Raw genomic sequence first — 15,018 nt, forward strand, 5'->3', positions numbered from 1 at the left:
TATGTTTGTATATATACATGGATAAATATATATAATCTGTAATTAAACTACAAAAATTAAGTTTAATTATTATATCTCTGGTAGAATTTGCTGTGAGCGTGGTTACTTGATATTTTTTATCATACCCTACTGTTTCTTTCTGGTTATTTACCCCACCGACATCGGGGTTAAAAAATAAACTTCGTAATATAGACATTTTGATTTTCATGATATAGACATTTTCTTATATAGACAGTTTCATTCCCATAATATAGACATTTTGATTCTCATATCATAGACATTTTGATTCCCATGATATAGACATTTTCTCATAGACATTTTCTCATCATAGACATTTTCTCCTAATATAGACATTTTGATTCTCCTAATATAGACATCTTGATTCTCAAAATATAGACATTTTGATTCACGGTCAGTCCTTGTGCATAGAGTCAATAAGGGTCATAATAGCTTTTAAGCTGGCACAGTGCTGCAGTACTACTATACGTGTACTAAGCGTAGCCCTGCAGATATGGTTCAAAAAGCACGGTAATGGAAAGATGAATGCACAGATTAGTGAGGGTATCGCAAAGTCCACCTCCTTTTACTCTACCTCCCTTCATATCTCTGTCTCTCCCACCTTGCTGTCTACCCTCTCCTAACAATTGATTCATAGTGCAACTGCTTCGAAGTTTTCCTCCAAGTTACACCTTTCATTTCTTTCAGCGCTGAATAACCTCATAGGGGTTGGTCCACTCACACTTGATGAGTGTTCTGATCTAGGCTGTCATGGTTCAAATAGCACGGTAATGGAAAGACAAATGCCCAAGATTAATGAAGACGTCGCTCAAGTTCAGCGACTTGAAGATAAACAGGTTCTGTAAGCGAGCAATTATATGCTTAACGTATACAAGAGTACATACTTCATTTACATTCAGAATACAACAAATCATATAGATTAAACTCATGAATATCCTCCGCGTAAACAAATGTTTGGATTGTTCGTCAACTTTTATTTTGCTGCGTTGTTTTTAGTCTTCCGTTTTTATATATAACTTAAAATTCTGAGACGATTTCCCATTTTGCATGATTTATCGTCTCAATGTCGTGGATACGATCGTAATCGCCCACGTGATTTAAATAAGAATATACGATGTTTAATTTTTTGGGTATTTTAAACAATATCTTGACTGTAGGCGATCTCCTTTTCTCAGACAGAATTTTTATTTAATTTCGTACTTTTGCTCATCATCATCATATTATTATTATTATTATTATTATTATTATTATTATTATTATTATTATTATTATTATTATTATTATTATTACCTATTATTATTATTATTTATTACCTTATTATTATTATTATTATTATTATTATTATTATTATTATTATTATTATTATTAATTCCACATTTTAAAGATATTTTTCATAATTTGGAATTATGTTACTCTTTTATATTTGGAAGAGGTGAATAATGTATAACCAAAAGTATTGTTAAAACTGCAGAAAGAAAATATCTCTTGCAGTCCTTATTTTCATTTGATAACTTTTACATAAGTATTTCCTGTTTTAAGCAAATTTCAAATGCTTACAACATCGAAAACTGAACCATTGAAATAATGTTGCGCTAACTTATTTCATACAGAGGAACTGCTACAGATTAGGAATAACAGGCTACACAGTTTAATTTTGCCATTATTGTCATTCAAAGTTTGCAGTAATTCATGTGAAACAAATTTAAAAAGGCTGTAGTTTTTTTTTTTTTTTTTTTTTTTTTTTTATCCCCAAATCTTTGCTGTTATTCCTCCTTGTGGGTTCATTCCGTAATTTAGGAGTGAAAGGTTCAGTTAAAGTAATTCGTGAGTAGAAAGTTCGGTAAAAGTAATTTGCGAGTGAAAAGTTCAGTTTAAAATTTAAAAGTAATTTGCGAGTGGAAAGTTCAGTTTAAAAGTAATTAGCGAGTGGAAAGTTCAGTTTAAAAGTAATTTACAAGTGGAAAGTTCAGTTTAAAAGTAATTTGTGAGTGGAAAGTTCAGTGAAATTAATTTGCGAGTGGAAAGTTCAATGAAAGTAATTTGAGAGTGGAAAGTTCAGTTAAAGTAATTAGTGAGTGGACAGTTCAGTTTAAAAAGTAATTTGCGAGTGGAAAGTTCAGTTTAAAGTAATTTGCGAGGGTAAAGTTCAGTTAAAAGTAATTTGCGAGTAGAAAGTCCAGCTAAAGTAATTTGCGAGTGGAAAGTTCAGTTAAAAGTAATTTGCGAGTAGAAAGTCCAGCTAAAGTAATTTGCGAGTGGAAAGTTCAGTTTAAAGTAATTTGCGAGTGGAAAGTTCAGTTTAAAGTAATTTGCGAGTGGAAAGTTCAGTTTAAAGTAATTTGCGAGTGGAAAGTTCAGTTTAAAAGTAATTTGCGAGTGGAAAGTTCAGTTAAAAAGTAATTTGCGAGTGGAAAGTTCAGCTAAAGTACTTTTGCGATGGAAAAGTTCGTTTTAAAGTAATTTTGCGAGTGGAAAGTTTCAGTTTAAGTAATTTGCGAGTGGAAAGTTCAGTTAAAAGTAATTTGCGAGTGGAAAGTTCAGTTTAAAAGTAATTTGCGAGTGGAAAGTTCAGTTTAAAAGTAATTTGCGAGTGGGAAAGTTCAGTTAAAAAGTAATTTGCGGAAAAGTGGAAAAGTTTCTTTAAAAGTATTTGCGGAGTGGAAGGTTCAGTTAAAAAAAAGTAATTTGCGGTGGTTGACAAAAAGTTTCGTTTAAAAGTTAATTTGCGATGGGAAAAAAAGTTCATTTAAAAAGTAATTTGGCGGGTGGAAGAAAGTTAAAGTTTTAAAATTGTAATTTGGCGAGTGGAAAAAAGTTTCAGTTTTAAAAGTAATTTGGCGAGTGGAAAGTTCAGTTAAAAGGTAAATTTGCGAGTGGAAAGTTTCCAGTTTAGTAATTTGCGAAAGTGGAAAGAAATTCAGTTTAAAAGTAATTGCGAGTGGAAGTTCAGTTAACAGAAAATTTGGCAGTGTAAAGTTTAATTTAAAAGTAAATTTGCGAAGTGGAAAGTTCAGTTTAAAAAGTAATTTTGCGAAAAGTGGAAAGTTCAAAAGTTTAAAAGTTAATTTGCGGGTTTGGAAAGTTTAGTTTTAAACGTAAATTTGGCGCGTTGTTTGAAAGGTTCAGTTTAAAAAGTAAAATTTGCGAAAGTTGGAAAAGTTCAAAGTTTAAAAGTAATTTGGCGGAAAGTGGAAAGTTCCAGTTTGAACAAGTTAATTTTTGCGAGTGGGAAAGTTCAGTTTTAAAAGTAATTTTGGCGAGTGGAAATTTCAGTTAAAGTAATTTGCAAGTGGAAAGTTTAATTAAAAAGTAATTTGCGAGTGGAAAGTTCAGTTAAAAAGAAGTAATTTGGCCGAGGTGGAAAGTTCCGTGAAAGTAATTTGCGAGTGAAAAGTTTCATTGAAAAAGTAATTACGAGTGGAAAGTTCAGTTTAAAAGTCATTGGCGAGTGGAAGTTCAGTTTTCCAAAAGTAAAATTCATTTGGCGAGTGGAAAGTCCCGTTAAAAGTAATTTTTGCAGGTGGAAAGTTTCGTTAAAAGTAATTTGCAGTGGAAAGTTCAGTTTTAAAAAGTAATTTGCGAGTGGAAAGTTCAGTTTTAAAAAGTAATTTACAAATTGATATTCAGTTTTAAAATTAATTTTGGCTAGGTGGAAAGTTTCGTTTTAAAAGTAATTTTGCGTTGGAAAGTTCAGTTTTAAAAGTAAATTTGCGAGTGGAAAGTCCATCTAAAGTAATTTTGCGAGTGGAAAAAAGTTCAATGGAAAGTAATAATCCGATGGAAAGTCCTTAAAAAGTCATTTGCGAGTGGAAAGTCCAGTTAAAAGTCTTTGCGAGTGGAAAGGTCCATTAAAAGTCATTTGCGAGTGGAAATCCAGTAAAAAGTAATTTGCGAGTGGAAAGCCCAATTAAAAGTAATCTGTGAGTGGAAAGTTCAGTAAAAAGTAATCTGCGAGTGGAAAGTCCAGTTTAAAGCAAACTGCGAGTGGAAAGTCCAGTAAAAAGTAATCTGTGAGTGGAAAGTCCAGTAAAAGTAATCTGCGAGTGGAAAGTCCAGTTTAAAGTAATCAGCGAGTGGAAAGTCCAGTTTAAAGTAATCAGCGAGTGGAAAGTCCAGTAAAAAGTAATCAGCGAGTGGAAAGTCCAGCTAAAGTAATTTGCGAGTGGAAAGTCCAGCTTAAAGTAATTTGCGAGTAGAAAGTTAAGTTTAAAGTAATTTCGGTGGAAAGTCCAGCTAAAGTAATTTCGCGAGTGGAAAGTCCAGCTTAAGTATTTGCGAGTGGAAAGTCCAAGCTTTAAAGTTAATTTTGCGAGTAGAAAGTTAAGTTTAAAGTAATTTGCGAGTGGAAAGTTCAGTTAAAAGTCATTAGCGAGTGGAAAGTTCAGTTAAAAGTCATTAGCGAGTGGAAAGTCCAGTTAAAAGTCATTAGCGAGTGGAAAGTCCAGTTAAAAGTCATTAGCGAGTGGAAAGTCCAGTTAAAAGTCATTAGCGAGTGGAAAGTCCAGTTAAAAGTCATTAGTGAGTGGAAAGTCCAGTTAAAAGTCATTAGCGAGTGGAAAGTCCAGTTAAAAGTCATTAGCGAGTGGAAAGTCCAGTTAAAAGTAATCTGCGAGTGGAAAGTCCAGTTAAAAGTAATGTGCGAGTGGAAAGTCCAGTTAAAAGTAATGTGCGAGTGGAAAGTCCAGTTAAAAGTAATGTGCGAGTGGAAAGTCCAGTTAAAAGTAATCTGCGAGTGGAAAGTCCAGTTAAAAGTAATGTGCGAGTGGAAAGTCCAGCTAAATTAATTTGCGAGTGGAAAAGTCCTGTTAAATTAATTTGCGAGTGAAAAGTTCATAAAGTAATTTGCTAGTGAAAAGTTCAGTTCAAGAAGTTGGACAGTTCATAAAGCGAAGGCGATACCGTCTGTTCTGGGAAGATAAGAAAGCACTGTGAACTAGAAATTAGGTCAACCCTTATGCTAAACTGGGGCACTCTTGTACAGTGAGTAAGGAGGTTTGGTAACCCCAAGTGCAATGTGCATTTGTTGATCCTTATCGCATTAATGGTCATACTGTTTGGGACTCCATTTCTAAAATTATGTTAGTGAGTTAATCTATACTCTTTTGAACTGAAGGTGGGTAATGAAGAGGCCGTAACATTAAATCTAATAGGGTTCTGTGCCAATGCGCATCTCGTCTGTGTATTGGTGCCAAACATGAGTGCAATTATTTTTCATTTATATTTCATAACGCAGAGAAGTTTGGGTTGGATTGAGAGAGAGAGAGAGAGAGAGAGAGAGAGAGAGAGAGAGAGAGAGAGAGAGAGAGTGAGAGAGCGAGGGGGGGGGGGGGGGCGGTTATAAAGTGGTCTGGTAATAAGGCTGCAGTCTGGATCTTTAGACCCTGTCCATATTTTGCAGTAGTGAAACATCAATCATATGGCTCCCATATTTTAATCGGTTTTGAATTTGATATTTTGCTGGTAATTTCTGAAAAACTGACCCCTCATTGACATTTTTTTTTCTTAAAATATCTTTCTCTTTACTTCTTCCCCAGCCATGATTGTATGTGCCGTCCTTATCGGCTCATCGAAGCGAGAAATCATTTTCTTTTCCCACCGGAAGACCTTGTTCGGTAACTATGATTATTTGCTTGTGCACTTGGGGTAGCTTCCATGACTTTTTTTTAAATCCTGATGCTTTAATAATAATATCGAAGCAGCTTTCTTTCTATGTCATTTTTTTTAATAGAATGGTTTCGGAGACAACCAGGATTAGTCACTATTTCGTGCAAGCTTCGACTGTTGAATCTGGAATTCAGTTCAATGGTATAGGCTATATCTCTTACTAATAATAATAATAATAATAATAATAATAATAATAATAATAATAATAATAATAATAATAATAATAATAATAATAATAATAAAAGGTCTTATATTCGATTCCGATATGAGGTATAAATTTATTTTTAATAATAATATCTAGCAGAAAACTTTCATCTGTTTCACAATGCTTTTTGGCCAAAGGAATTATAGGTAACCTTTTGTCTGGTCACGATTCTTCTCCGTTACTCCTAACAACGTGTTATATTTATCCTCTCACCTTCAGACACTAGGAAAGTAGTATTTTCCTTAACTTTATTTAATAATGCGCTATATATATATATTTTTTAAGACTAACGCGTTTACTTGTTTTAGTGTTATGCGAATACACTTAGGATAAGGTAGTTCTCAGGTTTACTTAACATATTTATTTCTCATTTATTGACCTTATGATTATTCCCTCCTTGATTATTGGCGATCTGATTGTGAGTAGCTAAACAATATGCTTGTATAGATCATAGATATAGAGTGAAGAAACTGAATAGCTTATGACAACCAAACTATAGTAGATTCATATCAACCGCGGATTTGACGTCTAGGCCAGTCCCTTACGACGCTCCTTATTGACTGTTGATAAGCCAATCACAGGGCTGGAAACTCTCTCGAGAGTGTTCACATGGGCAGGATGTATGTTTCACCTTTTCTGAGGGTTACGTCTTAAATGAGAGGTGGAACGTGCATCCTGCCTATGTGAACTCTCGAGAGAGACCGAGAGTTTCCAGCTCTGTGATTGGCTTATCAGCAGCCAATCAGAACCGGATCAAAGCATCTGAACCAAGACATAGAAGCTATTTGTACAGCTTCAAGTGCAATTATTACCAGGAGGTACATATGTAAAGCTATGGTAATATGTCAGTCATACAGACCTGGAATTCATCATACTTATTTACACTGTACAGGCTAAGTTAGGATAGCCTGTAAGAATAACTCGGACTTTCATAGTTAGCCAAGACGTGAGCTGTATTTCATAGTCTGTGGAGAGGGATAGATGGAAAAAGATCGGTGTTCCTTAAGGTTATGCCAAGTTAGGCTACCTTTGCTAAGCTAAGGTTAGACCATGGTAGGCTATTCTTGGTTGTTTGATGATTAACCATGGTAGACCGGCTAGTTGGTAAAGCTTACTTGTAGGCTAGCTATAATGTAGTATAAATTTGAAGTATAGGGTAAAAATGATAATGGTAAAATTGAAGAATAGCTTACTACCTTTAAATGTTCTAGCAGGTCAAATTCAGTTGAGTCCTCTGCATACAAGGAGGTTTAAGAACTTATCGATGACATGGTAAATAACAGTATAACAAAAGTATAACACTTCATTAACACTTAAAACGACAGCAGGCCTAGCCAGGCCTCATGATACTATGTACATTGTAGTACTAGTAGTAGTAGGGGAAAAATGTCAGGCTTAACCATGGTTATATAGAGTGAGGGTAACCCTGAATACTTATTTATTAGGCTACATGAATTTAATATCAAATAGGCTTTAATAAAAAGCTTATTACAATATTCAATATTTTATTAGTTCAAAAAGCAGGTTTGTAGTAGACTGCAAGTTGACTTTGATGTAATACGTTTATTTGAGGTTGCTTCAACATAGTTATAAAGATTTTCCTGAATAAAAAAAATGTAACGAACTTGTGAAGTAGTATCCCCTATTCTTGTGTGATCCTGTTTTTGAATGGAACACAGGTGATGGCCCAGCATTGGGTGCCAGAAGTAGTTTTGTTGCTGCTAGTCTCTACAGTCGCTGCTGCTGCCATTTCTAGACTCATCTCATAACAATGGTGCCTTACGTGCACGCAATCGTCACTTGTCTGTCCTATCTCTCCCCTATATGTATGTGGTACAAATGTCCAAAAATTATTTACTGCAGATTGTCAATAATAGATACAATAATGGAAGGCTTAAGCTATCGCAATACAGTTTTGTTATTAGACGGTTTTAATTTTTTGTGCTGTCGTATAATAATATATTCTCCTCGAGATAAAGTCTTTACATTTGTTTCTTCAGTAAATTAACAATTGATTTGTATTTAGATAATTTTAGGTAATCTAGTATTTCTGGAGTGAGTTTGCCAGACCCACTGCATATTCCACACCATTCTAAAGCCCCTTTCACACAATGGGCACTCGGATTGGCCCATAGAGGGTATATAGCTGGAGTTGTGATCTTTATATCGGTACTACGTACTTCGGTGGTCTTCCACCAGGGCGGCGCTGCAAAGTATAAGTACTCTGTGAATTCTTACTTCTTAGTGTGTTCAGGGTTTAGTGTGTAAATGTTTTAGTGAGGTTAGGGTTTAGTGAAGCTATATTGGAAGTTAGCATTTAGTGAATATGTAGTGAAGCTATATTGGAAGTTAGCATTTAGTGAATATGTAGTGTGCAAGTATTCTAGTGAGTGTTTAGGGTTACTAGTTAGTGAATATGTAGTGTGCAAGTATTCTAGTGAGAGTTTAGGGTTAGTAGTTAGTGAATATGTAGTGTGCAAGTATTCTAGTGAGTGTTTAGGGTTAGTAGTTAGTGAATATGTAGTGTGCAAGTATTCTAGTGAGTGTTTAGGGTTAGTAGTTAGTGAATATGTAGTGTGCAAGTATTCTAGAGAGTGTTTAGGGTTAGTATTTAGTGAATATGTAGTGTTCAAGGATTCAGTGAATCTTCAGTGTGAGCTCAGTGTTTAGTGCGTAAGTATTCAGTGAATGTTTAATGCGAGGTTAGGATTTTGTGAACGTTTAGTGTGTTATAGTGATTGTAGGTTTGATGAATGTTTTGTGAATGTTAGTGTTCAGTGATTGTTTTGAAAGTATTCAGTGAATGTTTAGGATTTGCTTAATGTTTTGTGAATGTTAGTGTTTAGTGAATGTTTAGTTTGTAAGTATTCAGTGAAAGTAGAAGTAGATGTCCCATGATATCTACCACGTACCCCATGGTAACTTACTTAACTTGGCCACAGTTATCAGGAAAGGCCTTTCGCATTTCAACACCACCTTTTTAGAATGATTTGGTCAGTCCCACCTGCAGCAGGGACTGGATATGGGTAAATTTTCATCAACTTATGCATCATTTGCACCATCCTACTCAATTTATTATTATTATTATTATTATTATTATTATTATTATTATTATTATTATTATTATTATTATTATTATTCAGAAGATGAACCTTATTCACATGAAACAAGCCAATAGGAGCCACTGACTTGAAATTCAAACTTCCAAAGATAAGGTGTTCATTTGGGAGAGGTAACAAAAGGCAATAGGATACACAGAAAGGAGATACTTTATTAGAAAAACAGATAAATGAACAAATTATTAAGTAGTAAAAATATAAACATTACTGAAAATCCATGTTTTTGGTGTTTTCGAAATTAGTTTCCCGTTTTTCTTATGTTTCAGCATCTGTATCATATTCTGCATCCTAAAATTAACAATTTTATCCACAAGCATCTTCTTCATATAAGGAGCAGTCATCACCCTCACAGCAATTCCCAATTCCCAACGACCGAATCTTCTCTGCGAATTATCAATTCTCGAGTCACCTTACAATTATCCCATTTTCTTCCTGAGGCTTAATCATGGCCAAGTCAACGTCGTCGAGGAATATGAAACGGGCTGTCGACTGTCACTTCTGACGTAGCTAGATTTTCGTCTCGAGTAATAATCCCTTCAAAAGGCGGATGCATAACATCTCAAGATAATAAAAGTTCCTCGCTGGACGAGTGGTTTTCGCGCTTGGCTGCCAATCCGGTGGTCCGGAGTTCGAATCCCGGTTCGGCCAACGCGGAATGAGAGGAATTTATTTCTGGTGATAGAAATTCATTTCTCGATTTAGTGTGGTTTGGATCCCACAATAAACTGTAGGTCCCGGTGCTAGGTGACCAATTGGTTCCTAGCCACGTCAAAATATCTAATCCTTCGGGCCAGCCCTAGGAGAGCTGGTAATCAGCTCAGTGGTCTGGTAAAACTGAGATAATAAAACCATGACTGAAGTTTTAAGGGGACAACGTTGAATTGGCCCTGTTTTGAGTTTTATAAAGGATTGTCGTGGTTTTTTTTTTTTTTTTTTTTATAAAAGTTTCTTGTAATTCTATAGAGGTATGTCTCTTTTGTCTTGTGGTAATTTTAAATTCCAGTAGTAATTAAATCTCTTTTTAGATTTTACCATTTTAATCAGTGATCTTTTGCATATCTTAAACTCATTGTTTATATCATTAAAATTTTCGTAAATTCGCATTATTTATATAATTAAAATTTTCGTTATCTCGAATTATTTATATCATTACAGTTTTCGTTAATTCGCATTATTTATTATTAAAATTTTCGTTAATTAGCATTATTTATTATTAAAATTTTCGTTAATTCGCATTATTTATCATTAAAATTTTCGATATTTTGAATTTATATCATTAAAATTTTCGTTAATTCGCATTATTTATTTTTAAAATTTTCTTTAATTTGCATTATTTATATCATTAACATTTCCGTTTATACGCATCATAGCACCGAATGACCCTGTGGGTCCCAGTGCTTGGCATTATGCTTAATTATCCTTTTATCTCTCGGGTCATTTCTCTTAACAAACTCACTCAGGGAAGTCCGCTTTACCTCTCCAGGAACTGACGTGTCGTGGGCAAGGGATGACCTTAAGACCTTTGGCCGTGGGTCTCAGTGAGTCATCTCGTTTGGTAGGATAGAGTCCAGTGCTCCACATCAGATTTCTTATTGCTTTCAGGGCCTTGGCACTTGACCGACCTCCAACCCCCATGAGACATAACATAAAAAAAGTCGAGGTTGACTTGTCTTTATTCGCGATGTTGTTTGTTTGTTTGTAAGGTGTTTTTACGTTGCATGGAACCAGTGTTATTCAGCAACGGGACCAACGGCTTGATGTGGACTTCCGAACCACGTCGAGAGTGAACTTCTATCACCAGAAATGCACATCTCTCACTCCTCAATGGAATGGCCGAGAATCGAACCAGCGACCACCAAGGTGGGACGCTAATACCATACCAACCACGCCGCTGAGGCGCTCTTTATTAGCGATGGATGTCCATTTCTCACTTAACAATGGAAAAGGAAGACCAGAGGGTGAATAAATAGAAAGAATAAGTCAGTTTGAATTAAATCGATCGAAATGATGATAAAAAAAAGGAAAGGAATAAGAGATAATGCACAGTATCAAGAAATTGCGCAAGTCGAGATTACAGAATCCTACTTTTCATCATATCTTCAATTATCACTGGATTAATGAAATAGGCAAACAATGCTATAGATACTGATCGATCTTTAAAAATGATAACGTTAGAAAAAATAGCAAAAAATATCCCAAAATAGGAATTCGTAAATTTACTCATACGTTGCACTGTAGGCATTACTTAATTAAGGGACTTCGCAGCGTCGTCGCTTCGGTCCGTAGCTGCAACCACTTTCATTCGTTTTGCTGTACCTCCGTTCATATTATCATAATTCCGTCTTACTTTCCGCCTTCCTAACATTTGGTTCATAGTACAACTGTTTCACCTTTCAGACATTACTGTCAATAATCTCTTTCAGCGCTGAATGACCTCATAGTAGCAACGCTTGGCTTTCGGCCTAAATTCTACATTATATTCTACAAGGTGTCCATAAAGTTCCAGTACCATTACAAGCTATAAATACTTGTAATGGTACTGGGACTTTATGAACACCTTGTATTTAATACTAAAGTCCTAACTCTCTAGGTATAAATGGACGCTGTCTTTTGTCATTAAACGTAGTATCGTAGTGACGTCACAAATGATCGCTGACCCATCTCGCAGATGTCACAACACGTAAGTGCGGACGTCATTAAATGAGTCAGAGCTGCCATCGATTCGTAATATTTCCAGCAGGAATTTCCTACTAAAGTGATGTCCTTTCGGGCGTACGCAAACGAGTTCCGGTTGATTGTGTCTCGAACGTTGACTGTCGCATGTTTGTGGGTTAGCTATTTATACAGACATGTAAGTGAAGCGTTTGTGTATGCGTTTGCGTGATGCTGCGTGTACACGGACTGCGCTGCGCTGCGCTGTTGAAAATTGCCGTTGAAAAATTGACTATCGTTTAAAAATTGGGATAGGAAAATGTACTATCAGTTGAAAACTGCTATTTAAAAATGTACAATCAATTGAAAAATGTACTATCAATTGAAAACTGCTATTTTAAAATGTACAGTCAGTTGAAAAATTTACTATAAATTGAAAACTTGATTAAAAATGTAGTCAATTGAAAATTGCAATAGGAAAATTTACTATAAATTGAAAATTGTAATTGAAAAATGTACTATCAATTGAAAACTGCAATTGAGAAATGTACTATCGATTAAAGATTGCAATTGAAAAATGTACTATCGATTTAAGATTGCATTTGAAAAATGTACTAAAGATTGCATTTGAAAAATGTACTATCGATTGAAAATCGCAATTGAAAAATGTGTACTAAAGATTGCATTTGAAAAATGTACTATCGATTGAAAATCGCATTTGAAAAATGTACTAAAGATTGCATTTGAAAAATGTACTATCGATTGAAAATCGCAATTGAAAAATGTACTAAAGATTGCATTTGAAAAATGTACTATCGATTGAAAATCGCAATTGAAAAATGTACTAAAGATTGCATTTGAAAAATGTACTATCGATTGAAAATCGCATTTGTAAAATGTACTAAAGATTGCATTTGAAAAATGTACTATCGATTGAAAATCGCATTTGAAAAATGTACTAAAGATTGCATTTGAAAAATGTACTATCGATTGAAAATTGCAATTGAAAAATGTACTAAAGATTGCATTTGAAAAATGTACTATCGATTGAAAATCGCATTTGAAAAATGTACTAAAGATTGCATTTGAAAAATGTACTATCGATTGAAAATCGCAATGGGAAGATGTACTATGGAAAAAACTGGATTGAAAAATGTACTGTCAATTCCCACAAGGAAACAACAGCCTTACGCTCGTGTTTCTGTGCGTGTTACTCTTAAAAAATATTAATAAAAAAAAGGAATAAAAAAAAATCTGTTTCCACTTGTCTTTTTCTTCGCTTTTACAACTTGTTCGTTGCAGTTTTAAATAATTGTATTTATATATATATATATATATATATATATATATATAATATATATACTATATATATGTATATATATTATATGCTGTTTATATATTATAATACCTTATATTGTATATAATAGTATATATATAAATAATAATTATATATTATAAATATAATAATATAATATATATATAATTATATATATGTATATTGGTGATAGACAAGAATTATTATTCTCTCATTCTCGGCAAAGCTGGATCGGACATTCCTGATTATTTTTCCTATATAGGAACGTTCAATTCAGGAAGACTCGAGTAACTTGGATATACAACGAATGAATAAGAGATGTGTCATCCCTCTTCTGTCTTTTGTCAAATTCTTGCTCCTTCACTTCACAGTGATATCTCGTCAACTAATTTTTTTTAACATTTATTTTTTCTCTTCCGTTCTCCCGCTCGATTTTTCATTTTCGAACCTTTTTTTTTATTTTTTATTTTCGAACTTTTTTTATTTTATTTTAATACTAACCCCTTCACAACTGAGTAACGTACTTCTTGATAATCCACTGGACTTGTGCACCCGAACGTTAACGTAAATTGCAACTTGTAGTAACTTTTTTTTTTTCGTTTTAAACAAGGCAGTAATGTTAACCAGATGCTCGACCCTTCCCTTATATCCGGGCCTGAGACCTTTATGAAAACATCAACTCTCGAGTTAGTTGTAGTAACTTACCATTTCATCAAGACCAGCTTCAAAAACAGCTCTACGTTGTCCTGACCTGAAGGAAGAGGAAGACTGTAAGAAGGAGAGAGAGAAAATAGCTGGCTCTAGTCCCTAAGATGTCTTATTGAACAGCATCTTGCAAAATTGGCTCCGTAGTGCATATCTGCTAATGGTGTGCGCTCAGCTCGGCTAGACCGTCGCGACTGCATCGAAGGGTTATCATTATTGTCCCAGTTCCTTTAAATATACATAGTACTCTGTAAGAGCATATTTAGAATACCCGTTTTCCCAACCGGTGGTTACCACGGACTATCCCTGTCCCAAGGACTATCCTGGTCCCTGAAACTTAGGAAGTTAATAACTCTGGAAAAATGGGGATAACTAGTGAGGAAAATAGGGATAACTAGTGAGGAAAGGCAAGAAAAACTAGAGACTAAAAATAGGGAAAACTAATGAGGAAAAAATAGGGAAAACTAATGAGGAAAAAATAGGGAAAACTAATGAGGAAAAAATAGGGAAAAAGTAGTGAGGAAAAAATAAGGAAAACTAGGGTTGGGAAAAGGAAAAGGGAAAATAGGCTAAAGGTAAAGGGAAAAATTGATAAAAAACTAGTGAGGAAAAAGGGGGAAAATTAAGGGAAATGGCAAAATTAGGGGGAAAATTAATGAGGGAAAAAAAGGGAAAAAACTAGTGGAGAAAAGGGAAAACTATGAGGAAAGATCGTAGGGAAAACTAGTTAGAAAATAGAGATAGTGAGGAAAATAGAAAACTAGTGAGGTAAAAAGGTATACATAGTGAGGGAAAAAAGAAAAACACTAGTGAGGAAAAAACACAAAAAAAAAACTAGTGAGGAAAAATAGGGAAAACTTGCGATGAAAATAGAGAAAACTAGTGATGAAAAATGGAAAAAACTAGTGAGGAAAAATAGGGCAAACTAGTGAGGAAAAATAGGAGAAAATAGTGAGGAAAAATAGGAAAAATTAGTTAGGAAAAATAGGAAAAACTAGTGAGGAAAAATAGGGAAAACTAGTGAGGGAAAATAGGAAAAACTAGTAAGGAAAAATAGGAAAAACTAGTGAGCAGAAAAGGGGAAAACTAGTGCATAGAAAAAGGAAGGAACGAAAAAAAAGATTCTCTTGCCTTTGCTTCTTGAGAATTTCTCATCTTTTATTTTAGTTTCTGTTCAAAAATGTTCATCTTGAGGCCGTTCATATGAACTGATCCTTTATTGATCAAGATGTTATTTCCTCTTGATTGAGAGCTTTTCCCCAAACTAATGTTTCCCTATACCGTATATTTATTCTCACAACTTTTGCCTCTCTTATAATTTTTCCTCAGCCCTGAACTTT

General features: G+C 34.3%; 1 protein-coding gene across 6 annotated transcripts in view; it reads left to right on the forward strand.

Annotated features, from left to right (window-relative positions):
* The window catches only part of LOC135221871 (uncharacterized), a 169,835-nt gene that overhangs the window by 58,851 nt on the left and 95,966 nt on the right, over positions 1-15,018 (forward strand). The window contains exon 2 of one of the 6 annotated variants that reach the window (XM_064259824.1): positions 5,553-5,630. The exons of the other annotated variants lie outside the window; for them this stretch is intronic. Within the exon in view, the coding sequence (XP_064115894.1) occupies positions 5,553-5,630 (78 nt within the window). The remainder of the gene's footprint in view (positions 1-5,552; positions 5,631-15,018) is intronic. 6 annotated transcript variants of the gene reach the window in all.

Source organism: Macrobrachium nipponense, chromosome 3 (genome assembly GCF_015104395.2).
Source record: "Macrobrachium nipponense isolate FS-2020 chromosome 3, ASM1510439v2, whole genome shotgun sequence".
Taxonomy (NCBI): domain Eukaryota; kingdom Metazoa; phylum Arthropoda; class Malacostraca; order Decapoda; family Palaemonidae; genus Macrobrachium; species Macrobrachium nipponense.